Source organism: Neophocaena asiaeorientalis, unplaced genomic scaffold (genome assembly GCF_003031525.2).
Source record: "Neophocaena asiaeorientalis asiaeorientalis breed wild unplaced genomic scaffold, Neophocaena_asiaeorientalis_V1.1 scaffold299, whole genome shotgun sequence".
Lineage (NCBI taxonomy): Eukaryota > Metazoa > Chordata > Mammalia > Artiodactyla > Phocoenidae > Neophocaena > Neophocaena asiaeorientalis.
This window is the reverse complement of record NW_020172626.1, coordinates 541,461-569,195: the sequence shown is the minus strand read 5'-3', so window position 1 is coordinate 569,195 and position 27,735 is coordinate 541,461. Positions and strand designations below refer to the sequence as shown.

The following is a 27,735-nucleotide window of genomic DNA, read 5'->3' as shown; positions in this document are numbered from 1 at the left end:
GTAAAAATTCCCTTGTAGTAGGAATATACTCAAAACAAATGGATTTTTACCTATCAAAGGCTTCCGTTTCATTTCAGTATTTAAGCACCTACTTCAATTCATCTTCTACAGACATGTTTAAAAACATTAACACTTAATTTAGTCTCAACTGTTTAAAAAAGTCAAATTCCATTGTAAGCTTGCTGATCTGAAAAGAATGAGATGGTTTCTCGACATGCAAGTAATCTGTCATTATTCTGAGATTGTAGGGGAAAGAAAGCAAAAAAAACAAAGAAACAAAAAGAAGAGATCAGAGAGACAGAAAGACAGGAATAAAAGACAATTAAGAATAATGTTTAGCAGACCCAGTCCACCCTTTTCAAGTGAAAAGCATAATTTTATAGCCAACAATATGGAGTAATCTGGCTATGTTTGGTATCATTCAAATGTAACAAAGAAAAAAGGAGTAAATCAAGTAGGAAAAAGGAGAATTATGATAGAAATAGAAAAATGAAATTGAAATCAAAATAAGAACAGCCATCTGAATATTAATAAATAAAGCAATGCATTCCAGGACCATTTCTGGAATTGGCAGAACTAAGTTTGAATTTCAAAACTGCACCTACTATTTATTTATTCACCCAGTAAGGCATCTCTATGCCTAATCTTCTAGATGTCCCAAAGTATGTGTTGATTGACTACCATGTGCTAGTTATTCATCTGCTTGAATGTAGATTTCTTCACCTTTAAAACTGTGGAAACAATAATAATATTCTCACAGAGTAGTTGTGAGAACTCAGTGAAATCCATAAAAATGAGGTCCATCGACTACGCTGTCATTATTAAAGCCCAAAAGATGTAAGATACTTTTTTTTTTGTAAGATACTTTTGATATTATTACTCAGTCAAAAAGCAAAGCAAAAACCAAGCATCAAAAAAAAACAAAACGCCCTCTTGGTTAAGTTGGCTCGTTCATGCGTTTATAATTTAAATTTTCCAAGTGTGACAGATTGTAAAAGTGCTCACAAATTCTTCCCCTCTCTCTGTGTCCATGCCCTTGCAAAACGATTTCAGATTGAGAGTCCTCCTATCAAAAGCACAGTCTGTTTCTCCTTAAATCTGAACCCACCTACATCCTTGTTATAACAATAGACACAGTTTCACAAAAAAGCCTATCTGTACAATTAACTTTACCAAAACCTCCTCCCTTTCTCCTTTTAAATTATATTTTGTAGAAATATACATTTATATGTTTTCATGTTTTTAACCTTTAATTGAAGATGAGCATATGTTTTATGTTTTTATCAAAATACTAAGTATTTTTTTAATCTCTGCCGGGCTTTAGAAAAGGTAGAGATCATATTTCCATCTATTTTGTAAACAGTTGAAGACACTGCCTTCATATCATAAGACACCTAAGGTCGTGGGCTATAATAATCTCAAATAGTAAAAATAATGTAAAATATTACCTGAATATTCAAGAAGAGCCAGGAGTATCCTACACTTTACCTCTGCAGAGAAAGAAAACATACCAGTCAGTTGTTCAGTCTTTTTCTGCAACTAACATCACATTTTAACTGTGTAGTAAAAATTAGCACAGCATTATTATATACATTGGATAATAAAAATCCCATTCACTTGACATGCTATTTTTGCCTATCTACCTATATAAATTCTACTCACTGCTCAAGACCCTAAAATCTCTTCCAGATCTGAATTACATGAGCCTATGAAACAGCATTCAAATCCTGCTACCATTGTAGGTCATCATTAGCTGTTGTAGCTTGCGTGGTGTTCTCTGAACACCTACAGCTATTCTGGTCTTGATCAATAAACTGTCAAATAGTATTTTTAAAATTTAAATTTTAAAAATTATATATACAATATATAAAGAATATATGTAATATAATATATAAATATATATTAATAAATATGTGTACGTGATATTGTGAATTATCTGTGTATTATTATTAGAAATATATGTATATATTGTGGCTTTCCTATCTGTAGGTCAAGATACTGCCCTATAAGACAGAAAAATACTAAGTATTTCCAAATACTCTTCTCACCCCATCCCCACACAGGGTCAATCACAGATGTCTGATAAATGATGTGTATTAACATCATACTGATTGCTATGTGCCCAATGAGCTCTGTGTCCATTTGCTTCCAATTGGTAAATAGTTTACTTGCAATAGGAAAATATTAAAACATAAAGAGTTCATTTATGTAACCAAGATTATGGGAAATAAAAAAGGCTAGGTTGTACCCTATTCTAAATAGGTTCACAGCAGAATCAGAGCAACGAAAGTAACAGGTAAGAAATGCAGGAAATGCCTGAAAGGGCATTAAGTTTTACAAGTGAGACACAAGAACAAATGGATTTCAGAGGCAGAAAAGTACACTGGACTGAGTCAGGAGACCCATCTGTTATACACTAGCTTTGTCATCTTCAGTACATTGTTAATCTACTTTTGAGTCTCAACTTGCTCATTCATAAGTGATAATAACATCTATCTTATCTATTTTATAGGACTGTGTATAAAAAATAAATGGGAATATATATTAAAAGCCTTGGAAAATTAGTTAAAGTGCTGTGTACCCGTGAAGCACTATTATTATTGTAACCTGGATATGGCTAAAATTGGTATCGAATTTTTTTTAAGAGAGTCTCAAAATTTTTTAAATTTTCAAAGTTCATTGTCAGGGGACTAAGTACATATCCTAAGAGTGGGAAATAGTGCTAGCAAGGGAATAGAGTAGAGAATAAATGACAAACATTCAACAATCTAGCATAGAAAATATTTTATTATATCATTAAGAGATTGAGACTGGGATACAATTGGAAAGCCCTTATTGAAAAATGGCTTTCAGCACCAGATTGATGAGTTTAGATTTAGCTAACAGAAAACAACCCTAAGGCTCTGAGGCAGGGTACTGAACACGATATCTTAGGAGAATGAATCTGGTGATGGTGTATATGAACCAGAAAAGATAGAGACAAGGGATTAGCTAGAAAACTATTTTAGTAACTGAGATATGAAGAAAAAGGGAAAAACTGAACAGACTTTTGAATTAAAAAGAAGAAGAAGAAGAAGAAGCTCTTTAGGATATTAGGACAAAGGCAGAGAAAAAAATGAAAAAAAAGTAGGTTGCTAGAGAAATCGGAGTTTTTAAAAGGAGTATAACTTTTGTAGGCAACAAAGAGTTGAAATGTCACTAACAGACATTTGAATTTAAGGTGATGGTGGATCCAATTAGATGTGTATTCTTCCCCACACCACCAAGCAACTCTTCAACCCCAGTTGGGTGTCCTACGATTCAATTCAGTTCTGACACTATCTACCTGTAGATCCCACAGGATAAGGGCTCAGCCCCACAGGACTGTCTCCCCACCCACTCACCCTCCCTCAGACACCAATCACAGGTCCAGGTTATCATCTGTGCTTCTGACCAACTGGCTGTACACAGGAGGTTCCAATGATCCCCTCCTTGGGTTCGATTAATTTGCTAGAACAGCTCACAGAACTCAGAGAAACATTTTATTTACTAGATTACCAGTTTATTATAAAAGGATGTAACTCAGGAACAGCCAGATGGAAGAGGGCAAGGCATGGGGAAAGGGCACCGAGCTCCAGGCACCAACGCAAGTTCACCAGCCTAGAAACTCTCCAGTCCTCTCCTTTTGGGTTTTTATGGTGGCTTCATAACATAAGCATGGTCGATTAAATAATTGGCCATTAGCAACTGAACTCAATCTCCAGCCTCTCTCCTCTCCCCGGAGGTCAGGGGTGGGACTTAAAATTCCAACCTTCTACTCACAAGGTTGGCTCCCCAGGCAACCAGCCACCATCCATTGATGATTTCCAAAAGTCACCTCATTAACATAAGAAAAGACAGCTTTATCCTCTCATCACAGGAAATCTCAAGGGTTTTTTGATCTCTGTGCCAGAAAAGGGGATGAAGACCAAATATATATTTTTTATTATAAATCACAATACCACAGTGGGCTAACCACGTAAAAATATCTTCAGTTAGCTGACACTGTGATTCTGTAACTTAGCTGAGGAATTAAGGAGGAGATTATCTTAGTGATACCACACAATGACCCTGTCCCCCATTTAGTCCACTATTTCTTCTGCTCTCCTCTGCTCTCAGTTTACAGGCTTTGAGTGAATGGCATGCAGTGTGATAACTTATGAACGGCACCGGAACAGTCCCTCCTACGTAAAGACCATACTTATTATACTTTGATATCATATTTGGTATATACTTGCTAGGATATTTTGAAATCAGAGATGAAGGAATGATGGGGTTCGGAACATGCTACCCCCAAATACGGCACTTTGGCATATTGAATTATTTTAAGCTGAAGGAATCTGAGAAACAGTGAGGGCAGGAAGGACTCTCTGACCACCTCCCCTTTCCCCAGAAGCAGGTCATAAGCTGCTCAGGAGAGCGATACCCAAAGGAAAGGAGCATCCTTATCTCCAAAGAGGGAGGGATGCCAAGAGGAACAGGCCTTGCTGAACACCCCCCCCACCCCACTCCGGTTACTACACTTAGCTCATACCCTTTTGTTCTATAAATTTTTCCAGGACTTTCTACTCTTCTTCAAACCTAGTATAAAGACACTCAGGTTTATTAACCTTTTCTTCTGGTCTTCATTTCCTTATGAAGGCTCCCGTGTTCATGTGAAAATTATAATAAATAAATTTATGTGCTTTTCTCTTGTTAATTTGTTTTTTGTCAGACTAATTTACTGGGAGAGTTAAAGAAAAAAAGGATATTTTCTTCCTCCCCTACGGGAACATCAGAATGGGGTCATCCCAGCTATACATATACACCCTGACATTCCGGCAAGGTAACATTATGTTAAACTTCCAGCCCAGACCTAACCTTCCAATAAATCAATCCTTCCATAAAGACAATTTGGGAAATAGAATGAAAACCACTTTAACTTGAACAGGATGAATTCATGCTGAACGGGTGAGGTTACTTCTGAGTCTGTCCACAGAACGAGGATCCCAGAGCTGCTGCTTCCACCCCATACAACAGGACCAGACACCACACAGATCACCAGGAAATGGTAGCTCGTCCCCTCCCTTGATGGTCCACTGAGCTGAACTACTGATTAATTGTTTTTAAAGACTCACTTAACACAGTGACAATCACAGCTCTTACCCAAAGAGTAACTGCATCTCTCTGAGACTTGCAGCCAGGGATGCAACTTAAATTCTGCCAAGAGCCCTCCCTCTGTTGACTCTATTGACTGGAGGACTCAGCACAGCCAACCATGCTCAGTCAGCTGCTGGGCTCCCATGACCTAGAGTGACACTAATACAACATCTATCAATCAATCAGTATATGTAGACAGTTGTCATCGCGATGACCGCTCCTTGTGAAAAGAAGTACTGAGTATATAAGGCGGGACTTGAGATGAAGATGTCAAATTCTCAACAAAAAGACTTCTTAAAAAATAAGTTTTTTGCCCCGCATTAGAAGTGACTTTCTTAAAGATAAAGCTCTTCAAAAAACAAAACAAAAGAAAAAGTTTTAAGGGTTTCTTTGTTCTCGATTGATATTGCATTTATTCTAAAAACAAATATAATGTAAAAAGAAAAAGTCAGAGATGATGAGGATAACTGCATTTAGATCCACAAATTATAACTTTTAGGACTGTTATGATACTGGCATCCACTCAGCGAAAACATACCTTTTACTCAGTAAAGTATATGCTTAAATTCCTTAAAGCTCACAGCCTTTAAAAATATGTTTGTCATTTTTGCTGTTCATTATTTTGGGGGGTTTTAAATTCAGACTTCTGACTGAACGTGATGTTACAATGTGTCACAAATAATCATTATATTTAGCTATAAAATAAAGATACAGTCAAGAAATCCAGTTGTCAAGAATAAAAGATTTCATTATACAACTGTCGTGATTTATTCGGAGTTTTCCATTTCTGTACAAATTTCTTCTCTATTGATCTCTAAACAATATCTAAGCTGTTATACTTGAGTATATTTTTAGGCAGAAGACCGGGTAATCACAGAACATTTGCACCATCCCTGTCATTTAGTAAGTGAACACACTGAGGCACGAAGGAGTGACATCACAGGCTCAGACCCTACAGGGTGTAAGAGCTGTCTTCCATCAGCAAAGTACGCAACTCTCTCTAATTTACCCTAAAAAAATGGTAGTGATGGGTTAAAAAAAAGTGGGTTATGATGTAATTCGGCTGAATACTATTCACCACATCCCAATGACATACAAATGACAGGGAAATACAGCCATGATATTTATTGTACAGGTTTCTCAACCTTAGCCCTGTGGACATTTAGGACCAAATAATTCTTTGTTGTGAGGGACTGTCTGGTACCTTGTAGAATGTTTAGCAGCATCCCTGGCCTCTACCCACTAGATGCCAATAGCATGCCCACGATTGTGACAATGGAAAAATGTCTCTAGACACTGCCAACCACTGGTCTAATACTGGGAAGAAAACCACTGATTTAGACATTACAAAAAAATTAAACAAATTTCTCATTTCATCTTTTTCACCACAATCACTTTAGAAACTCAGAATTTTCTACTTAGTAACTCTGACCCTAAACAACATGCAACCAGGCTCACTAGAGTTGTCTTGAAGTCTTTTATATCTCCAATCAGAGGCTGTATCAGTTATGGGATGCTGAGTAGACAAACTTATGCTAGTTAATAACAATCAACTTAGACAAACGCTTCTGAAAGAGAAACTTAAAAACTAATGATGCCACCTATGTCATTATTTTGATTCTCACAGACTCACGATTGATTTTGTAGACTTTCCATGAAGTATAGCTTCATACGCTTTGTGAACCCTTTAGGAATTTTTCTCATACTGTTTCATGTTATGAAATATGAAAATCCCTCCACGTTCCACTTGTCTTCCTAAGAATGAGCCCTTACTTTATTGCCTGAGAATATTTTCTGTGATACAGTCCACGTCATTTAGATCCTTGGGACACAAGGTTCTGTCATCTTATTCCTTCTTTCCCTCCTCCGCCTTCACTCACCCTTTTCAGTCCTTTTATTTTCCTCCTAACATGAAAAACTTCAAAATGTAATCAAGGCATGATGGGTTTTTAAATGAGTATTGCTAATGTCACGGTATGTTCTTTGCTTTCCATCCTGACCTTCAACAAATTTTCTGATGTTCTGAGCAAGATTCCGGACACTGCTGGGAAGATTCCAAGGATCTTGCTTGATGTGAAGCCTTAACCTTTTTGGACAACTCAGCTTTGGTTCCATTTCCTGCTGAAACTCTAAATAAACACAGAAAAGCTCTCTTAAGTCTCAACCATTTACCAGTTCACAAGCCCATAAACAAAGAATCCTCTTTCTTTCATTCCTGTGGTCCTAGGCTATTATCATGGTAGCAATTTCTTTAGCTCTATCACAGGAGAAAATCTGTTAAATCTAAAATGAAGTCAAATCTTATTATTCTCTTTTTACAAATGTTTAAACAGAGGAGCGAATTTAGATAAAAACTCTATTTCAACATCCTAAACTAGACGTCAGAAAGTGGCAGCTCTAGATCTTGTTCTGTTTGCCAACCGCCATTCCCCAAACCCCTCCCCCCATCACTGGGCTACCTACCACCAAGTAGGCATTAAGTCTAGTTTCAGCAAAAGCAACTCAACGCTTATATTTCTTCAGTTAACTCATTCGGTTTGGCCCCTACAGGCACTAAACGTTTTAAACTTTCAAAGAACTCTAAAAGGCCTTGATTTATATATATATATATATAATATATATATTGAATTGAATATATATTGAATATATATTGAATTGAATATATATTGAATATATATATATTCAACAATTATCCAAATAGAAGTAGTATTAAATGAATTATGAAATGAGCACCCAGAACTTTTGTTCTCATGCCATGCTTTTGCTTCACTATACTGTCTCCCACTTTTGTTTCCCAGTTGCCTCTAACAGTTACTTTGTAAACCTTACCTTGTAACCCTCGACCTGGTGTCAGGTACTTGGTTTGCTCAAAGGCCCTCACAACAGCTTGGCCTTTCAGGAGATTGGTAATGGAATCCACCTATCATAACAGCAGAGATTTCTGGGAGTTACATAACTTCTCAGTATTTCCAAGAGTCAACCTTGTAAAATACTTTTTTCCTCAAAGCAACAATTATTTTTGAAATCCCACGCTGCTTGCAAAATCTATCTTTAAATAAAATATTAGGATAAATTCACCTGATAACATTTACAATGACATCTCTTACTATCCTACCAAATATTCATACAAAATATAAATTTTCTTTATAAAAGAAGTAAGAGTTCTAGAATTATTTTTTAAAAACATCTAAAAGTTATCATAATCCTTTTCAAAGTGGTAAAAGCTTCTACACTATGAATTTTGGTTGTGGATATAAATTTTTAAAAAATGCAAAATACAACATGAGCACAAGACAACCCTGTGCTTCTTGAGATTAGGAATGAAGGTGAACAAGAAATGTCATGGAGGAATCTGAAAACCCACAAAGAAACAAATAATGAACAGAATAACTCCTGTTTGTAGGACACTTTATAATTTTCTAAGGACTGTGAAATACTTGACATTCATAACAATCCTTTGGGTTAGCTGGCTGAAGGAATCTCTTTTCCATTGTAAACTACAGAAATTAAGGTACAGGGGATGTAGGAACAGATTCCGTTCTAACTCCAAACTCCTTTCACTATGTCTAAAAACGAATTTCTGACAGTTTAGTCTGTGGAAAAAATACCCACAACTGTCCCAACTGTACCTGGTTGAAAAGATGCTCAAGGCAACTGTGGATCTTGTCCTGTTTATCACGAGAAATGCGAACATTCAGGGGAAGCTCATCACCTAGATATTAAAAATAAATCATTCATTTTATGTTTAACATTCCAAAGCATTTTAATGTCAATAAAGTAAAAAATAATTAAACACCAGCTCTTATTCCATACATTAGTTCTCATGTTCAGAAAAAGAATTCCAAAAGCTTTAGTAACTATTAGGATGTCAGATTATTGCTCCTTCAAAACTGAGCTGAAAGCAGAGGGTCTCACAGAAAGAATCCTGTGGTACCCACATTAATGACTCTTTCAAATGGTGCGTTTTCCTAATGGTCACATAGTTGGAATAAACTGTGCATCTCAAAATTAAGATTTTTCCTAACTCGATGGAAAGTCTTTTTCTTAGCACACACAAAATAAAACATTTATAAGGTATTTATTTCAAGCAGTGTTTTTCTCATCACTCCCTTCCCCACTGCCCGTAAGGCTAGCTCAGGTGCATCTGCTGCCTTCAAATCCTGCTTCAAAGCCCATCCCACCTCCTCACACAATCAGTAATGCCTAGTATCCTAGAAAACTGGTTTCTTGTGTACCTATCATACAGGTACCATGTAGTAACACAGAAATATCATGAAACATCATTTATTAACATAAAAACGAGTTTGTTTCTTCCATCTCTTTAAAAATTCACTCTGTTTATAATGGGATTGGGAAGCTGACTTTCTCAAGCATGTAAAACTGAAAGGCAATGTGTGTGGCCACCGAGAACGGCTAATGAAAGGTAAAAGTGGATCAGGCAAATTAATCCCTTAGGCTCGGCATCATCAAAGCGTCCGCGTGCCTTCACCAAACGCACCTGAGTCCATTTCATCGCTGTGAAAATACGAGCTGCACTGGCTACTGCAGATGCTGGTGAAGGAGGTGATGGAATTCCTATTGCTGTTGCAGTCGCTGCGAAGAATGAGGTACGTGTCACTTTAGCAGTGCATCTGGCAAAGTTTCCCTGCCACTTCTTACTGGATAAACTTATTATGTCACGGTTATATGTGTTAATATGCTTTATAGAAATTTATGAGAAAGATAAATTTGTTCAACTCACATTTTATCTTACTTTAAACGAAAGTATTTTCAATTCGATCATATTTCAACTTTTCTTGTCATATAATCTAATCATAATTGAATTTTAAAACGCATAGCTATTTACAGGAGTCAAACCAAACTTAAACTTCGTTATAATCCATTTGATGGTATATGCCTGTAGTTGATTTGCTAAGAGTGACAAAATCCTGTTTCAAGAGCTCTGCCTTTCAACCCTTTCTAGTAACTTAAAGGATAACTTATTAATTGCACGCTGAGCTCCCACCCCTCCCCCACCCCGGGAAGATGGCATCTTGTCTCCATCCCGGAGCCCAGCACAGGACACCACACCTGCTAGGTGCTGGATAATGATGAACATCAAGGGAAAGAAAGTTAGAAATGTCTGTGTGTGAATACGGACACATGACAGATTTCAGAAGTAGTGCAGAAGACATAAACATTTTTTTCTCTCAGAATAAGTAAAAGGGACTTATTTAACTTTAAATGTACATTTAAAATTTCTATTTTACCCTAGAGAGAACCTGAGAGTAATGTTAATTATCTGATAACTAGAATTTGAGGGAAGAAAGTATTTTTAGATCTGTAATTTCCCACTGGAGAGAAACCACAGGTTCTTATTAAAGAGCATACTGGTCTCCTTAGAAGCTAAAAGTAAGTGAAATGGTAAAAGTGGTTAATTTGTTTTATATATCATTAAATTTCTAGGAATAATTAACTCACGTATTCATCAAAATCCTTTTCACATAGAAATTGGAATAGTCGAGTGGTTAATAAACTGAGAGCCAGGCCACCTGATTTCCTAGGTAAATTATGTAACTCCTGCGGGCCTCAACTTCCTCAGATGCAAAATGCAGTTAATATCCGAACCTGCCACAGAGGGTTGTGGGAGGAATTCCGTGAAATCACCCTGCTTCCCCGTGGCTGGTAAGAATGCTTTTAATGTTAGCTACTAGTTTGTGCTAAACATCTCTGATGAAACAACTTCGATTTAAAGATAATTACTAAATATCTTTTCATTGTAAAACACTGTATAATAAATAAGAGTAAGAGAGGTTTTGTCTTCAGTTAATGTAAATAAAACGGGAGGTTCTGAAGCTGCGCACTCAGCATACGTGGCAGGTTGCCACAGGTCTCAACGAGGTTCCAGGTGACACAAGGATTCAAAGGAGAAAAAGCACTTTCAATTAAGGAAGTTCATTGGAAGAGCCATCATTTGAGAGTCTGGTAAGAAGATGACTCGACAGAGTTTGGAGGGAAGGTGTTATGGGTTGAATTGTATCTCTCCCTCCCCCGCCCCCGCCCCTAAATTCATACGGTGAGGTCCAACACTCAGTATTCCAAACTGTGATCTCATTTGGAGAGAGGGTCTTGACAGAGGTAATCAAGTTAAAATGAGGTCACTAGTGGGGGCCCTAATCCAGTATGACTGGTGTCCTTATAAGAAGAGGAAACATGGACACTGAGGCAGGCTTGGAAGGAGAAGGATGGGAAGAGACAGAGGGAGAAGACAGCCATCTGCAACCAAGAGACTGAGCCTTCCTTCACAGCCCTCAGAAAGAACCCAACCCTGCTGACACCTGGATTTCAGACTTCCAGCCCTAGAACTGTAGGATAATAAATAAATTTCTGTTGTTCAAGCCACCTGGTTCTTGGTTCTCTGTTACAGCAGTCCTATCAAAATTGTACAGAAGGCATGTGAGGGAAGAAGAAACGCACAAAGCTGGTCACAGAGGTGAGCACGTGAAACTAGTTCAATTAGCTTGAATCAGAACATAGGAAGGAGGAAAAACAAAACAGAAAGAACTCCTATTCACTACCCAATAGTCCAATAATCAGAAACAGATATTTAAAAAAAAAAACCTGTTAATATAGGCACAACTTGTTTATTTGCCATACGTGTTACACAATCCGTAAGAGAATAACAAATCTCCTAAATTAGGTCCACTCGGTTGGAGAAAAAATGTTTTTTCCAAATTACTCAGATTATAAAAGGGAAGAATTTGAAAGACAGTGATGTCTCACTATGCTTTGTCTGAGGTTGGTAACAGCCAGCAGTTATTTTGTGGGAATAAAAAACAACAGTCAAAAATTTTTTCAAGGGCTTCCCTGGTGGCACAGTGGTTGAGAGTTCGCCTGCCGATGCAGGGGACACGGGTTCGTGCCCAAGTCTGGGAAGATCCCACATGTCGCGGAGTGGCTGGGCCCGTGAGCCATGGCCGCTGAGCCTGCGCGTCCGGAGCCTGTGCTCCGCAATGGGAGAGGCCACAGTAGTGAGACGCCCGCGTACCGCAAAAAAAAAAAAAAAAATTTTTTTTGCAAGACCTTTGTGGAAAATACAGAATCACATTTGACTTGGTCGATGAGATGAGTTTCAGGAATGAATGAATTACCTGTAAGAGTCTCTGTTGCTGATGGTGTCATGACCTGAATCTTCCTGCTCATCGCCTGCCACGTTAAAACAGACACGTTTGCTGTTTCTCTCTCCTTTCTCGTTGTCACTGTCTGTCGGGACTATGGACTCTGATGCCTTACGTTCTAATTTAGGAGAATATGTTATCGAAGACAGAAGGCTGCAGAGGGATATACAAAAAAAAAAAAAGAATAAGTGCACATTTTCACACTGGCGGCTACAGATACCTACCTTGCTCATTGAATATGATAGGCTTACAGATATTTCTAGAGCTTCTTCTAGGTGTCACCTGAAATTAATACCCTGTTGCATAAAACGCCTGTCATGCACAGTTCACTTTTTCCTCTCAGAATAAGTAATGGAAACAGCTCACAATTTTGATGAGAAAGCTGTGTTCAAATCCAGGTTCTGCCACGGACTAGCTATGCTCTCCTGGCAAAACCAGGATGGTTCTCTCTGACATCTATGAAATGTGGATAATAAGAATAGCTACCCACAGGGCTGCTGTGAGAATGAAATGCATAGAACATATTGCTGGTACTCAACGGGCATCACCTCGCTCCCAGCCATTGTCACCACCACGTGAAAATACCTGAGAAACTTTAAAGTGCTATCCAAATATTAAAATAAACACTAAATGGGCTTAAACCTCTGCACTGGCTTACCTTCAGATGTTAAAATCCCACTGCCCCTCTCCGCCTGCCCTGGGTTTCCCCCAGGCTTTCTCTATTTGTCAGGGAGAATACCATGTGGACAAACTGTTCTCACACTCATGTAAACAGGAGTCCTGCCCGTCCTGACCCTAAGACGCTAAACAGAGTCACACACAGGTGAGGACAGGCGGTAGTAGGGGCTACCCCAATACCATCCACAACCCAGTCATCGTGAAACATCGTGAATCTGCCCAAACGCAAAGCTCTTCCACTGGGCTCAAGGCTAAAACACACTTTCAGACTCTGAATTGGCAAAAAACTTGATGCAGACCCTAGGCAGCACTGATTCCACCAGGCTAGACTTGCATGTTTGGCTGTAAATTGTTTCTTATAGAACTAGCTCAAAATGACACAAAAATGGAATCAGTCTTTACTATCAAACAATGTGATATAGAATTTGCAAAACAAATTAAACCATAACTGAACAAAGGGCCCAGGCATAGTTTCTCCAGCCCACAATCATCTTCTCTTTTATTTACCAAATACCGATGACATGCTGTTCTAGTCAACAGCACATATGCGCATATCTTGACACTCATTTTTCCATAGCAATGTCATGTTTATTTTATTTCAAGACCATGAAAAGATCTTCTACCTCTTATTTATATCCCATAATGTCAAACCCAAAGCTGTGCAGAGTAAATGTTTGTTAAGTGATTTCACTAATGAATTAATTGAACACATTTATCGAACCATGCATTGCCCTTGGTGCTGTGCATGCAGCAGTTTACAAAACAAACAGAAGTCCGTGCCCTCCTGGCGCTTAAATTCTACTGGGAGGAAACAAACGGTGACCAGATAAGCTGTATAGTGTATCCCATGGTGACAAACGGGAAGGAGAAAACTTTCTAAAAAGGGAATGAAGCCAGGGCTGCAACTTCAAATAGTGGCATCAGGTAAGGTCTCACTGTGAGACGATATCTGAATAATACTGGGGTAGTTTATAGGTTTTAGACACCTGGGAAAATCAGGGAGCTCTGCTAGATTGCTCAGGGCCCTGCAAAGCTATGAATTATTTTAAACACACTTTTTCTATTTGGAAAGATATGTTTACGTCTCCTGAGACAGGCTGTGTATTTCTTCACTCCCTCCACCCAAAAGATTAAAGCATTAGATTAACTCCAATTACCCAAGCTGCACGCTGCACAGACAGATGAACTCTGACTACCAAAGAGGAAAGAGATGCAGGAGTTCCCATTCTGCAAGGAGTCCTCTGTGCTCTATGGACCTTTTAAATGAGAAGTCATGGGGGCTCAGCATAAACATTTTTTTCAGAGCTCTACGAATTGTGTTCACGTATTTGCTTCTCATGTTAAACAGCTGCAGTCATGCTTGCACTGACCCTGTGGGAACAAGTGTTAGGCTAACAAACAAATGACAGAAAAACAATGTTTTTGACACCACGTTTTTGCATAAAATCTCTCGATTCTTAAAAGTAATAATAGGGCTTCCCCGGTGGCGCAGTGGTTGAGAGTCCGCCTGCCGATGCCGGGGACGCGAGTTCGTGCCCCGGTCCGGGAAGATCCCACATGCCGCGGAGCGGCTGGGCCCGTGAGCCATGGCCGCTGAGCCTGCGCGTCCGGAGCCTGTGCTCCGCAACGGGAGAGGCCACGACAGTGAGAGGCCCGCGTACCGCAAAAAAAAAAATAAATAAAAAAGTAATAATAGAGCATAAAGCTTAATATTTGTGCTCACAGAAATATTTTCCTTTACCTTTGCTCGTATACGGTGTTAAGCTCCCTCTGACAGTGTGTAGGTCTGTTGATTCTGAATTAAAATCCTGAGCTGAGTACCATTTCTGGTCAATCTCCGCCAAATGCCCTTGATGAATAAAGATTTCTGTATATGGTGGATTGCATCTACCTGTGCGTTTTCTATTTGACTGAGATTTCAATATCACCATCACCCTCTTCAGCACAGCTAACGTTTGTTGAGCTCTTTTGCCGGTCACTTTGCTAAGTACCTAACAGGTATTCCTTCATTCCGACCACCTTCCGAAGCGGGCATCCTCGTTATTATTATCGTATTATTGTTTTTATTCTCACCTTAGAGATGGGCTGAGTGAGACACACTCGTAACACTGGGCAGACTAAGCAGAACACCCCTCCCTGCATATCGCTCACCCGCTCTGGAGGGCAGGGGTGGGCATGAGTGCCGCCCACCACATGCCAGTTCTCCGGGACTCATGACTGGGTGGCTCCCCTTCCCGAGAGGGTAGGAATGACCACGTGCCTTGCTTTCGCCAATGCAGCGCGAGTGGAGGTGACACGGGTCCCTCCCGGGTGGACATCTTCATGCAAGTGTGTTCTCTCTGCCTCATTCCCTGCCTGCTGTGACCGTCAGAGGCATTCCAGCTAATGGGGCTTGGCCAGCCTAGACCTGAGTGAGGCCGACGTGGAGCAGAGACCCCGGGACCCACTGGGCATGGAAAGCGAGCAAGAAAGGAACTTTGTTGTCTCAAGTCTGGGAGGCTTTAGAGTTTTGGTGAACGTGACAGTGAAAGGGGTAAAAACCAGTTGTAGAGGAAGCAGGAAGTCCAGAGGAGGAAGACACGAGTGACTGGGACTCAGGGTACGGACTGTGTCCCGGGGAAGCTGGCACCGTCTCTCCACAGACCGGCCACCAGCCTGACACTTGAGTGCCTAGAAGGCCAGCCACGCCGGCCTCGGGAGCAGGGCTGACCAGGCAGAGGTGTGTCACGTTCCGGGATCAGAAAGAGGCTGATGCAAGAGGAGCTCAGAGAAATGGGTTTGGAGAGAGGGACGGGGGCAAATTGCGTACAAATGTGCAGGCCACAGTAACGCATCTCCCATGATTCTAGTTGCATTGCAATGCCATTAACTGGCTTTAAGCAGGGGACTAGCACAATTTACCTGTACAGATCCCTCTGGCACCTGCCAAATGTAGAATGTATTAGATGGAGAGGCACAGCTGGAAAATTCTACAGCGGGTACTAGGGAGGAGACTATGGTGACCCAGTCTAAGGTGATGGGGTGGACACATTCTGAGGTATAACTGGCAGGACCTGATAAGGTACTGGAGGTGAAGGGAAAGGAAAGAGAAGAATCACAGCTGATACCTAGATTCTGGCTTCATAAACTGAAGAGATGGAGAATACTGAGAAGGGGGACAACCTTGATGGGGGAGGGGGCAAAGCAGATTTGAGTATGAGGTCAAAGTAGATTTCAGTTTCAGAAACAAATTTAAGTTTGAGGCGTCTGTGAGACAGCCCAGGGTTTCATAAACCAACTCACAGCTGGTCTGTGAGAACGAAAGCCATCAGTGCACGTAATCATGTAACTATGCCCGGCGCATGAGCCCCCATAATACATGCTAGTTTTTATGAAACTGTGCCCAGTTTTTTACATTTACCAGAAAAATGCTTGGGAAAACCTCAAAGATAATTCCACCACCAGCCCTACCGTTCCTATCTGTAACCCCCAGCTCACTAACTGTCCTACAATGTGTTTTGGTTGTCACTCAATCCTGGGACGTGTGGCACCTGCAAAATGAAGTCTGTTCTCAAATTTCCTGCCTTACTAGCCCCCAATACTCTTTATTCATTTCCTCTCTGTGAGAATACACAAACCCTGAATTTTAAAACCCTGTCAAAGGTTCTGGACTCTCCACGAATTATTTTTTCCCTTTATTTATATCTAATACCCGAGCGTCATTAACCAGAAAATCGCCCATTAAAGGGCTAAAGTATCTAGCTTCCTGAAATGAAACAGGAATCACAAAATCTTGATGAAATTCATAACATCACCTTACTTCCTGTTACTACACAGCACATCTGTCTCTAGTTCTATTTTTGGATCTGAACAAGGTAGGAGGATTTAGGGGAATGCCTGTGTGTCAAAGGATGTGTTCCCAAGTGACTGGAAAACCAGACTCCACGATTAGACAGGCTGAGCACCAGGACCTTTCACAGGAATGAATGACTCCTAGAAAGGCTAGCAGGGAGATATTGTGAGGCAATTCTCTTAAAACTCGGCACAGCAGCTGAGATCTGCTTCTCCACTCTGCAGAGGCACCTATGTTAGACCAAGAATAATTTCTACATGGTGAGAAAACCGTTCAGTAACTAGCTTTTTAAATAATTTGTCAAGCCCCACTGCACTGCAGCATTTCTGAACGGGGCAATGGGGCATCCAGGCACTTGGACAACGGTACCGTTTTAAGGTGATTATGTTACACACTGAATTACGGTGGAACATATTTATATTTAGAATTAAATTATATGGTGCACACAGAGAAGACCAAGGAAGTGTCTCAAATCACTGGCTCATTTCATGTCACTTTCCTAATAAACAAGCACAGTTGGCAAAGACTTTTAGAATAACAGAGTGGCGAAATCACAAGTAAAAATAGGTAATCATTTTAACTAGTTTTGGTTAATAAAAATAGCTTAACCCTCTTTCTGAAACTAGTGCTTTAAATATAAAGCATTTTAAACCAAGTAAAGGGAGCCCCTTGGCTCTAACCATTTCCTTGAAAATATATCTACATTAGCTGAACTTAAAAAATAAGAAGTCAATAAATTCACAAAGACAGACAAACTCTGGACAAGTGCCAGGAAGTGCTGGGTAGTCAGTGCATTAGAGAGCCAGTCTCCAAGGCAGTGTTCACTCAGGCACATCAATAATCCTGCCATTGACAAAGGACTCATCTGAAAAGGAGGAATAATAACTCTTGGTTTAACTGGAATCATGGGATTGGTCCAGATGCTCTCCTAGAATCCCTTTGAGATCTAGGATCCATGATTCAATGCTACTATCCATTGCCTTATTAATAAACAGTCTTCCTCTTGAACCTCCTGAATATTTCAGGGGGAAAAAAGAGACTGGTTTCTAAAATACAATATAACATATATGATAAAATCAATTTATTAAATAAAGCAAAATATAATGTCCGAAAATATTAACTTCTCTGTCACAAGGTCATTCTAAAACGATTTCAAATATCATATGTTTGTTTAAAAATAACCACCTGTTCTCTCAGTAACCTCAAACTGATTAAATTGTCTAGGAATGGGGTGGTCCCAGTATAATACACCAAGTGTCGTAAGTAATTTTAAGAATCTAGTGTATTAGACAAAGGAAAACAGAATTTCAATTCTAAATCAACTCATAAAAATGTCAGAAAACAGTAGCACAGTAAACAGTAACTACTTAAAGATAATCTTAGAAATATGGTGCACTAATGCGGTAATTTTGATCTCTAAATTTCAAAGATGTATAGAGATCATGTCAATTAAAATTTCATTAGTGTAATGTCTAATTGCAACAAAGCCTTAGAATCAGTTCTAAACATTTTATGTGAAATCTGAATTATCCGTGGAAGTAGGGATGATGTGTGTGTGGACGAAACAATACACATTTGATAGCCATCCAAATCTGCAACTTCATAAAGGGAGTACATTAAAAAGAGGAAAATGGTCCTTATACCATTTTCAGATTTTTCCCACTACGATATGTTCAACGATTTCAATCCCCTGAATGATAAGCAAGTATGTCAAGCCCTAGGCTGATTGCTTTTCGTATTACTTTTTATATTTTTCCCCACGAATAGATAACTTGTTATGATTATTCATCTCTTCTGTACACGAGAAACCGAGCTACCCCAAATCCCATTCTGCCCTGACTAGATGTGAAGCACGGTCACACTCCAGGATGTAGCAAACCATCCTACAGGGTTCAGGCAATTCTCCAACCTTCAAATTCTTGAATAAGAATCAGAGTTGACCTCTGGAAAAATTTTATTCAACTCCCTCCTCTTCTCCGTTCTTGATGAAAAGGTTCCAAATTACTGGCACAGTGATTTGGGTACTTCCTTAGTAAACCATTAATTCAATCAGAAGAGAAGAAAGAGTGTTGGTCATTGGTCCTAGGGTTACGTACTTTGGCTTCTACTCATTTAACAAGTATGTTAAGGACTCGGTATGCTTTACATTTTTCATAAACATCTATTGAGTGCCTATCCACCAAATGCTGTGTTCTGGTCTGTAAAAGGTACACAAGGAAATCCCTCCACGCAGTTCGTACTCTTTCAATCGTATTGTTCAATTTAACACTGGCACACTGAAACTTAGCGTTTTCTATATGAAAGAACCTTGTTGTTCTCTTCCCTGGTATTAAACGCTTCCTTAAGATACAGATCTACAGAACTGCCATGTTTTCTCATTTTTAAGGTGTTGGCATTAAGAGGATGTATACGCTCAGCAAAAATTCCTACATTTTCAAACGGTAAAAAGAATAATGGGTATTCAGGAGCACCATTTCCTACAGCTACTGTATTACGTACATTTAAAAGTACAGTAAATAAAATGCTTACTCATCTGTTTGACAAACACACATCTCCACCTCCTTCAGTGCAGTCTGAAGTTTGCCCAGCAGTTTCTGATAGATATCTTGGGTTTCTAAGTCGTCTTCTTTCAACAAATACCGGAGACCGTGCCCATCTTGCTGCCCCAGAGACAGACCTGAAGGGGCCGCCATAGTTGTAATCGTATGTTGAATGTACACCATAGGGCTTAGTTTTCCTGAGGAGTTGAAACCATTCCATAGCAACCGTTATTACCTTTAACTTACAGTAGCAATCCAGCGCCATTCATTTTAGACGTCCAAGCTTACAAAAGATAAAATGCCAATCTAATGTTGCATTTAATTCAGGAATTAGAGCTTATGGGGAGTTGTGATTAAAAACTAGGAACACAGTTCGATTCCATGTCCCACTGGGATGGCACGGGATGGTACTCTGCATCCCTTGCAGCTGCTCCTCTACTGTTTTTCTCATAGTTATAGGGCCATCTCAGACGAGTGATTTCACAGCAAGATGAGCTGTGCCTATCAGGCATGTAAGGAAGACAAAAACAATTCTTCTTCTTAGAGGAAAACTAATGAAAACGTGTAACTCCATTTTCACTCTACAAACACTTATGCATAATTATCCAAATGATTAGCGTGAGGAATCCTTTCTTTATAAAATTTCAGACTTGCTGACATGCTAATTTCAGGGATGCAGGAATAGGTATGATTGCCTAAGTTACGTGTCATAATTTGATAAAGTTGAAAAAGCTAACATACCTTGTTCCGATTTACTTTCTTTATCATGAGAATTATGCTTCCTGCTATCCAACTGAACACCAAATGCACTCCCCAGGTACGCTGATGTTTTGGGATAAGAAACTTCCATCACATTGACATGGCAGTTGGTGGGGCAGAAATCACTGCTGTGCAGTGGGGAGATCTTAGATTTGGCCTGTTTAAAGGTGGGCCAGGCTCTATTCTTTAGTACACGAGAAAACTGTAGATGAAAGAAAAAGCAGTTGAATGCAGTGATAATTCAAACATTTCACTCCTGTCATCCATAGCAAAATCAAAAGAAAATTAAAACGTGTCAACTGCAACGGGTGAAATAAATTACAAGCTGTCAGAAATTAAGTCATTATTTTAAAATTCACACGTTCTTAGAAAAGCAAAGCAATATAGGCAGCAAATGCAAAGGATTCTTTTGAAACACTGATTGCAAGTTAAGCGCTAAAAGAGATGAATTCAAGCGATCAACACCACTTACTAGGACTCAAATCCACAGGCTCCCAGCAGCTGAGAGTCAGAGAGAGAAACTGAATCAGCGTTCTAGGACACCAAGATAGGAGAAGGTGCAAGGTGGTAGAACAGGGTAGCTGTCAGGTCAAGGATGGAAGAAGATGGATTATTCCAAACATCGTCAGAAAGCTGACCCAGACCTGAGTCTGGGAACAGGTTAGACAGCAAAGCTTGGTGATGGGGACCCCGAATGGCAGGACAACAGGCAGAACAGACTTTACTTCCCACCCGTGCTTCCTGCTAATCACCGTTGAGCTTTGGGTCAGGGTCAGCCTGAAGACCGGCGTGGATGCTGCTTCTATGCCATTGGGAATAGTGATGCTCAAGGAAGTTACACGACTTGCCTGCAGAGCCACTCCCCTACTTAAAACCTTGCCATCCAAATCCATGGTCTACACTTGCCATGGTCTATACAGCCTCCCAAAGTCCGCTCCATACCCGGTTTATTTATCTCAAGCTCTCTTCCTCTTGTTCCTTGTGCTCCTCCTGGCTTTTACCCCGTCCCTCTCACATACCATCTACTCGTTCAAGGTCTTTGTACAGGCTGTTCAGTGTGCCTGAAATGTTCTTCCATCGTTTCCAAACTTACTCCTATGCATTTTCAAGTTCTATGAAATCATCAAGAGGCCTTCCCTGAGCCCTAGTCTAGGTTCAATTTTCCTGTTTAGGTGCTAGGTTACAGCACCCTGTAATCCTCCTTACAATTATGAATCATTTTCTTTTTATTTATTTATTTTTGGCTGCGTTGGGTCTTCGTTGCGGTGCACGGGCTTCTCATTGCCAGGGCTTCTCTTGTTGCGGAGCATGGGCTCCAGGTGCACAGGCTTCAGTAGTTGTGGCTCGCGGGCTCTAGGGCGCAGGCTCAGTAGTTGCGGTGCACGGGCTTAGTTGCTCTGCGGCATGTGGGATCTTCCCAGACAAGGGCTTGAACCTGTGTCCCCTGCATTGGCAGGCAGATTCTTAGCCACTGCACCACTAGGGAAGTCCCATGAATAATCTTCTTACTTCTCTCTCCCTTAGCAGACGGTAAACTCCATGAAAGTCATGCTTACATCTGTCTTGTGCATCACACACAAGCATCTCATAGAATTGAAGTGGACTGTAGTTTCAAAAACAAAGGACTGAGAGCCACCAGCTCCCTGTGTTTTAGTTATGTCGTCCACAAAACTGATGTGATGCTGGGCAAGTCCCTATCTCTTTGTCATTTCTAGTAAAATATGGAATGTGGATTAAATAATATCTATGCTCTCCTTGGAAACTATAACCAGATTCTATCTATTTATTCCACTAGTAGAGTAGTAATCTGGACATTGAAGAGAATAAAAATTAAGACTACTACCGGTTACTGTCTAACTTTTCTAGGTTAAATTCAAGAATAAAGATATGATATAAAAAATCACATCTTACTAGCTCACCATTAGAATATGAACTATCTTACAAGTATATTAAACTTTCTTTTCAAATCACATGTCAGAAGCTATGTATCTCAGCAAAGGGCTAGCGCATAGTAGGACTCAAATAGAACTGGACTGAAATGCAGGAATCTATTAACAAAATTACTAACACATTTGATAATGATACATAGTGAAAATAGCCTAAACACTGAAAGACAGGAAGGCATTTAGAGAACTCCTGAATTATCACTTTCTCTTTATTAATAACGAAACTGTGACCTGGAGACTTATCTCGGAAAGACCTAGAATTTAAGGCCAGATGAAAACTTTCATTCAGAAGTTCTTTTCCACTGTAGTTGCAGGATAAAAATCTCAGATAAGGCTCCCACGGCACAAAGACACAGAGATCGATTTTATTATGTCACAGCATCCATGGTAATAGGCAGTTACCCTTCAGTTGCTTTCTTCATTTTAACCAATTATTAATTTATTCAAAAATATGAAAGGAAGCATCTATTCTGGATCCTGTGCTATGCTGGAGACACAGCCCTTGCCCTCATAGAATTCACGGTCTAGTAGGGGACACAGGTGAAAACAATATATCACCCTCATATATAACAATTATACTATTACAATTATATGTAACATATATGTATAAACATATATACAACTGTATATGTGTATATACACATATGTAACAATTATATAATAAATACGATAGCCAGATAATTAGAAGTTTTGGTAAGTGCTGAGAAGGAAGTGAACAGGGTAATGAAGTATCACCACAGTGATCAGGCAGAGGAGGGGGAAGATTCCATTTTCAGCGGGACCCATTTCCTGCAGCTTTCCGACATCTATCTCAATACAAATGTCTTCTATGCCCTCTCCCCATGCACTCAGAACCGTGCGTAGCCACATGTCTGAATGTGCCTAGTTTCTTTCAAAGAGTAAGTGGAGGGCTTCCCTGGTGGCACAGTGGTTGAGAGTCTGCCTGCCGATGCAGGGGACACAGGTTCGTGCCCCGGTCCGGGAAGATCCCACATGCCGCGGAGCGGCTGGGCCCGTGAGCCATGGCCGCTGAGCCTGCGCGTCCGGAGCCTGTGCTCCGCAACGGGAGAGGCCACAACAGTGAGAGGCCCGCGTACCGCAAAAAAAAAAAAAAAAAAAGTAGGTGGAAACTTCTTTGATACAAGCCTTTGTTGGAGAAGGAAGAGCCTTATGAAAGCAGTGCTGTCTTCCATCCTGGGGTATCCCTAGGAAAGGGGGAGGGGGCGAGGGGTCCTGGAAATGTGGATATATTTTGAAGATCAAAAGTGTGCTGGCGGATGGCATGCCCTGCTATTTAATGGTGAGCCCTTTCTGAAACACAGACCTGAAATGAGGAAGGCAGAGTTCTTGTACTGACCGTGGTGGGCACGTGAAAATGCTCTGATCATGCCATACAGTAGTAAAGGGCCCTGGAAATGTGGACCTGTCATCTTCTTTAGCAACATCAAATGAAACACTGAGCTCACTCATCTGCTTTGGAGAAGCTCACAAGGAAAGACAAAAGTTCTTTTCCATAAATAAAAACTGCAATTTTGCAATAAAGAAACGTACAGGGTATGGGATGGGGGATGGGAATGAGTTGGGATGGGGGATGGGAATGAGTTGGGATGGAAAATGCTTTAGACCTATTGTGGACCAAGCTTATTACCAGCTTCATTCATTCATCCAACAATGACCTATCCGGTGCGCTCTAAACCAGGCACGGTTCTAGGCACATTGGGAAACAGTGAATGAACGAAGATTCCTGTCTTCTGGGTGGTTACGTTCTAATGAGGGGAGAGGCAAACAATAAACATAGTAAGGCAAAGTCAAAGGTACAAGCTCAACTGCATCAGATGCTACTAAAACAAGGACTACAATGACAACAGTGAATAAGATTTGGCAAAATATAGGTCACCAGTGACCTTAGGAAGGGCCAGTTCAGCTACATGGAGGGAACCAGAGCCCACCTTCAGTGTGCTGAGAACGAAAGGTGAGTGAGACAGCAGGTGTGGACAGTGGGTATGAACAGCGGGTATGGACAGCAGGTATGGACAGCAGGTGTGGACCGCAGGTGTGGACAGCAGGTGTGGATAGCGGGTGTGGGCAGCGGGTGTGGACAGCAGGTATGGATAGCAGGTGTGGACAGCAGGTGTAGGTAGCTCTTTTTAGGACAGAGATCAAAGATGTGGAAGAGGAGGTAGAGAGGAGTGTGGCGGGCAAGGGAAATATTTATCTTTAATACAGATATTAAGGCATATTTGTGTATTGACAGGAAGAAGTCATTCTTGGAAAAGGAATTTCAGGTTTTTAATGCATTGGTAGTTAATTCATGAATCACTGAGCATGACAACAAATTTAGATCCAATTACAGTCATTTGACTACAAGTCAAAAAAAAATACAAAGGTAAGCTATTATTCTGCAGACCGTCTCCCATTTCAATGAAGTGTAAAACCCCACTGGCATGGACCTATAGAAATTTTGTATCAGGGGAAGAGGACATGGGGAGAGATTTTACCCACAGTTTTCCCAATCCATACATCCGTTTGGGGATTATGTGGCATTAATAACTAAAGATACTCAGAATAGTCAACGTAAAACTTAGATTCCTACAGATAGTATTTTTGTGTAAAAAGGAACTATCTGTTAAAAGCTCATTGAATATTTATATGGAAGAAGTATCCCCAATGCCAAAAATAAGGCCAATTATGGAATTATTTGGAAACAGGAGAATGAATCTAGAATTTTTAAAAGTTCTCAGGACAACAGACAGTGAGCACATTCCTCCAAACAGTGCACACTTTTATGTCTGGAACGACTGCCCACACTTCCTGCCCCACAGAGATTAAATACCAGCTTAGGGGTCATTCAGGTCCCCAGTAAGGTCTGAACATCTGTGGCCTATAGCGCTGGCCAAAGACTTAAATGTGATTGCAGCAGCCTGGCTATGGAAACTGTAGAAATATCAACTGGTTTCTATTTTTAACATGTAAAACTTTTAGAGTCTAAATAATAAGGGAAAGCCAGCCTCTTTGAGATTTTAGTTTCTATGGATACATTTTATTTTATACAAAGAGGGCTGTTTGAAGCTTTCATCTGGGAGACAAATAGGTTGCTAATAATAGTTTAAAAGTAAATATGTGGAAATTAAAAATATATATTCACAAATGCTATCGTTTCTGCTGACATACATCTGTTACGTGGATGAAACTGACCTTACCTGACAGGCTGTTACCGTAGGTATCGACATTTTGTTCAAACAGAAAAGGTCCTTGAAATGTTTTCTTGCTAACCTTGTTTCTCTATGTCATGAGAAAGATAGCCAGTAATTCTAAACAGGTTTATGGTCAAGAAGGGATGATGAAAGGACTGCTTTTAAAGCACTCATGTCCTGGTTAAATACAAGTTTCCCTTTATTTCTAAATTAAAAATAAAGATAAAAATAAGTGAGACGGCACTCCATAGGACTGATACCTAGTTGGTTACCTGCCACGTATGTGACTTGAAGCAAATTCTTACTTCCTGAGAAAGAAGCAGGATAATAAGACTACTCGGTACACATGGCTACTTGGAGGCTCAAACAGCAACAATGTGCATACGAGAGCTTTCCAAACTTCAGTGACATTCTTTTTATCATCTCAAATCACTGCCCAGTAGCCTGTCCACCTCTTCTTTAAAAGCTTCCCAGGTGCCCAGTTACTCCTGAGGAAATGGAAGATGCTTCTCACTCCCCGGGATAATGTTGTTGAGAATCCCCGACATTTGGGGAAATACTCTGCTTATAATCCCCCAAAACATACATCTCTCAGTTTATTGCAAATCAGGCTGTTGTTAGAAACCAAGAAATAACAACTTCTTTATCACCATAACCAATTAATCATAGATGGTATATATTTTCCTCCTACACACAGCTTGAATTGATCTTTTTCTCTCTGTCCCGAATGCTTCTACATGAGTCCAAGTCCCCTCAACTTGGACATCTTACAAACAAATCTGATGATTATGTCACTTCAAAACATCACTGGAGGGGCTTCCCTAGTGACACAGTGGTTAAGAATCCGCCTGTCGGTGCAGGGAACAGGGGTTTGAGTCCTGGTCCGGGAAGATCCCACATTCCGCGGAGGAACTGAGCCCGTGCGCCACAACTACCGAGCTTGCGCTCTAGAGCCCGCGAGCCACAACTACTGAGCCCGCAGGCCACAACTACGGAAGCCCACGAGCCTAGAGCGTGTGCTCCACAACAAGAGAAGCCACTGCAATGAGAAGCCCACACACCTCAACAAAGAATAGCTCCCACTCACCGCGACTAGAGAAAGCCCGCGCGCAGCAACGAAGACCCAACGCAGCCAAAAATAAATAAAAATTAAAAAAAGAAAATCACTGGAAAAAATCACATTTTGTCAGGTTTCCTTTTTAACTGCATCCAACTAAAATCCTCCTTTCTGGCCCAGGCAGTAGGTCAACTCTTCATCAATCAGATCAGTCTCATTTCTAAGTCTTTGCCTTCATTTATGATCTCTCCCTTTACTTGAGAGCCATCTCTCTCCCTTTTCACTCTGACAGATCTTTCCAGTTGATGGCAGCTAGCATCTGCTGACTACTCAGTCCGAGATGATTTCTCCATTACTGAAATGCTATTGCCCTTGCAGTCAGAACCATACTGTTCAGCACATCAGCTGTGTAGCAAAGTATCAACTACAGGTAAACAAACAACAACCAGTTTTAGAATAAAAGGGAGCAAGGTTCAAATTCCACTGCCGCTCCCAGCTGTGTGCCTTTGGGAAAGTTACTTGATCCCTCTGAGCTTCAGTCACTTCATCGATGAAACAGATAATATGTCTCATATCACTGTGTTGGTAAGATTATACAACACAGGCAAACTGTAAAATATAGCCAGCATGCAATGCCTGATATAGGCTGCTATAAACTGTTGTGCGCTCTATAACGGCACAGAGGACCAGCATATAGAGCAAGGTGCTGGGTGCCAGCATGTTCAACCATTCATGGTAACACCTCCTAGTTGGCTAAGTAGTAGTATTATCACTTCATGTATTTTGACCTTTCTTCCCAAGTAGATTGTATGTGGGGGAGGGCAGACTTCTTCAAATAATTGACATAAGCCCCTATTGCCTATGTAAAAGATACACATTTAGTAAGTATTTCCCCAGTCTTTCTGTCCCATCCTGCAACAAACTTGCTTTTGTGAACTTGAGTTTCTGACCAATGCTCTTTCATTAAAGAGTGTCTTAAAAATATCTTCCACATAAAACAAATTGCCGCTTCTTTTGCAGGGCTATGTTTATGGACACGGCCCTGACACTCCTGGTGTTGCCTCTTTGAAATCCAGGGTGAGAGATTTCCTTTAGAACTTAGACCAAGAAAACCTTTACTTCTCTTAAGAAACATGTATGTATCACAGGGATGCTGATAAATAAGTAACAGACTGTGTTTCCCTTTTCATTTCGGCCATCAGGAAGCTGAAGGCCAAATATAATATTCCGGGGCTTCCCTGGTGGCGCAGTGGTTGAGAGTCCGCCTGCCGATGCAGGGGACATGGGTTTGTGCCCCGGTCCAGGAAGATCCCACATGCTGCGGAGCGGCTGGGCCCGTGAGCCATGGCCGCTGAGCCTGCGCCTCCGGAGCCTGTGCTCCGCCACAGGAGAGGCCACAACAGTGAGAGCCCCAC

General features: G+C 40.5%; 1 protein-coding gene across 2 annotated transcripts in view; it reads right to left on the bottom strand.

Moving 5' to 3' along the window:
- The window catches only part of PREX2 (phosphatidylinositol-3,4,5-trisphosphate dependent Rac exchange factor 2), a 207,302-nt gene that overhangs the window by 98,886 nt on the left and 80,681 nt on the right, over positions 1–27,735 (bottom strand). For both annotated transcript variants that reach the window (XM_024739018.1, XM_024739017.1), the window contains exons 23-30: positions 20,106–20,325; positions 19,354–19,561; positions 12,288–12,467; positions 9,656–9,750; positions 8,787–8,869; positions 7,987–8,077; positions 7,158–7,286; positions 1,449–1,490 (exon numbers count right to left, since the gene is read on the bottom strand). In XM_024739018.1, coding sequence (XP_024594786.1) covers positions 1,449–1,490; positions 7,158–7,286; positions 7,987–8,077; positions 8,787–8,869; positions 9,656–9,750; positions 12,288–12,467; positions 19,354–19,561; positions 20,106–20,325 — 1,048 coding nt within the window. The remainder of the gene's footprint in view (positions 1–1,448; positions 1,491–7,157; positions 7,287–7,986; positions 8,078–8,786; positions 8,870–9,655; positions 9,751–12,287; positions 12,468–19,353; positions 19,562–20,105; positions 20,326–27,735) is intronic.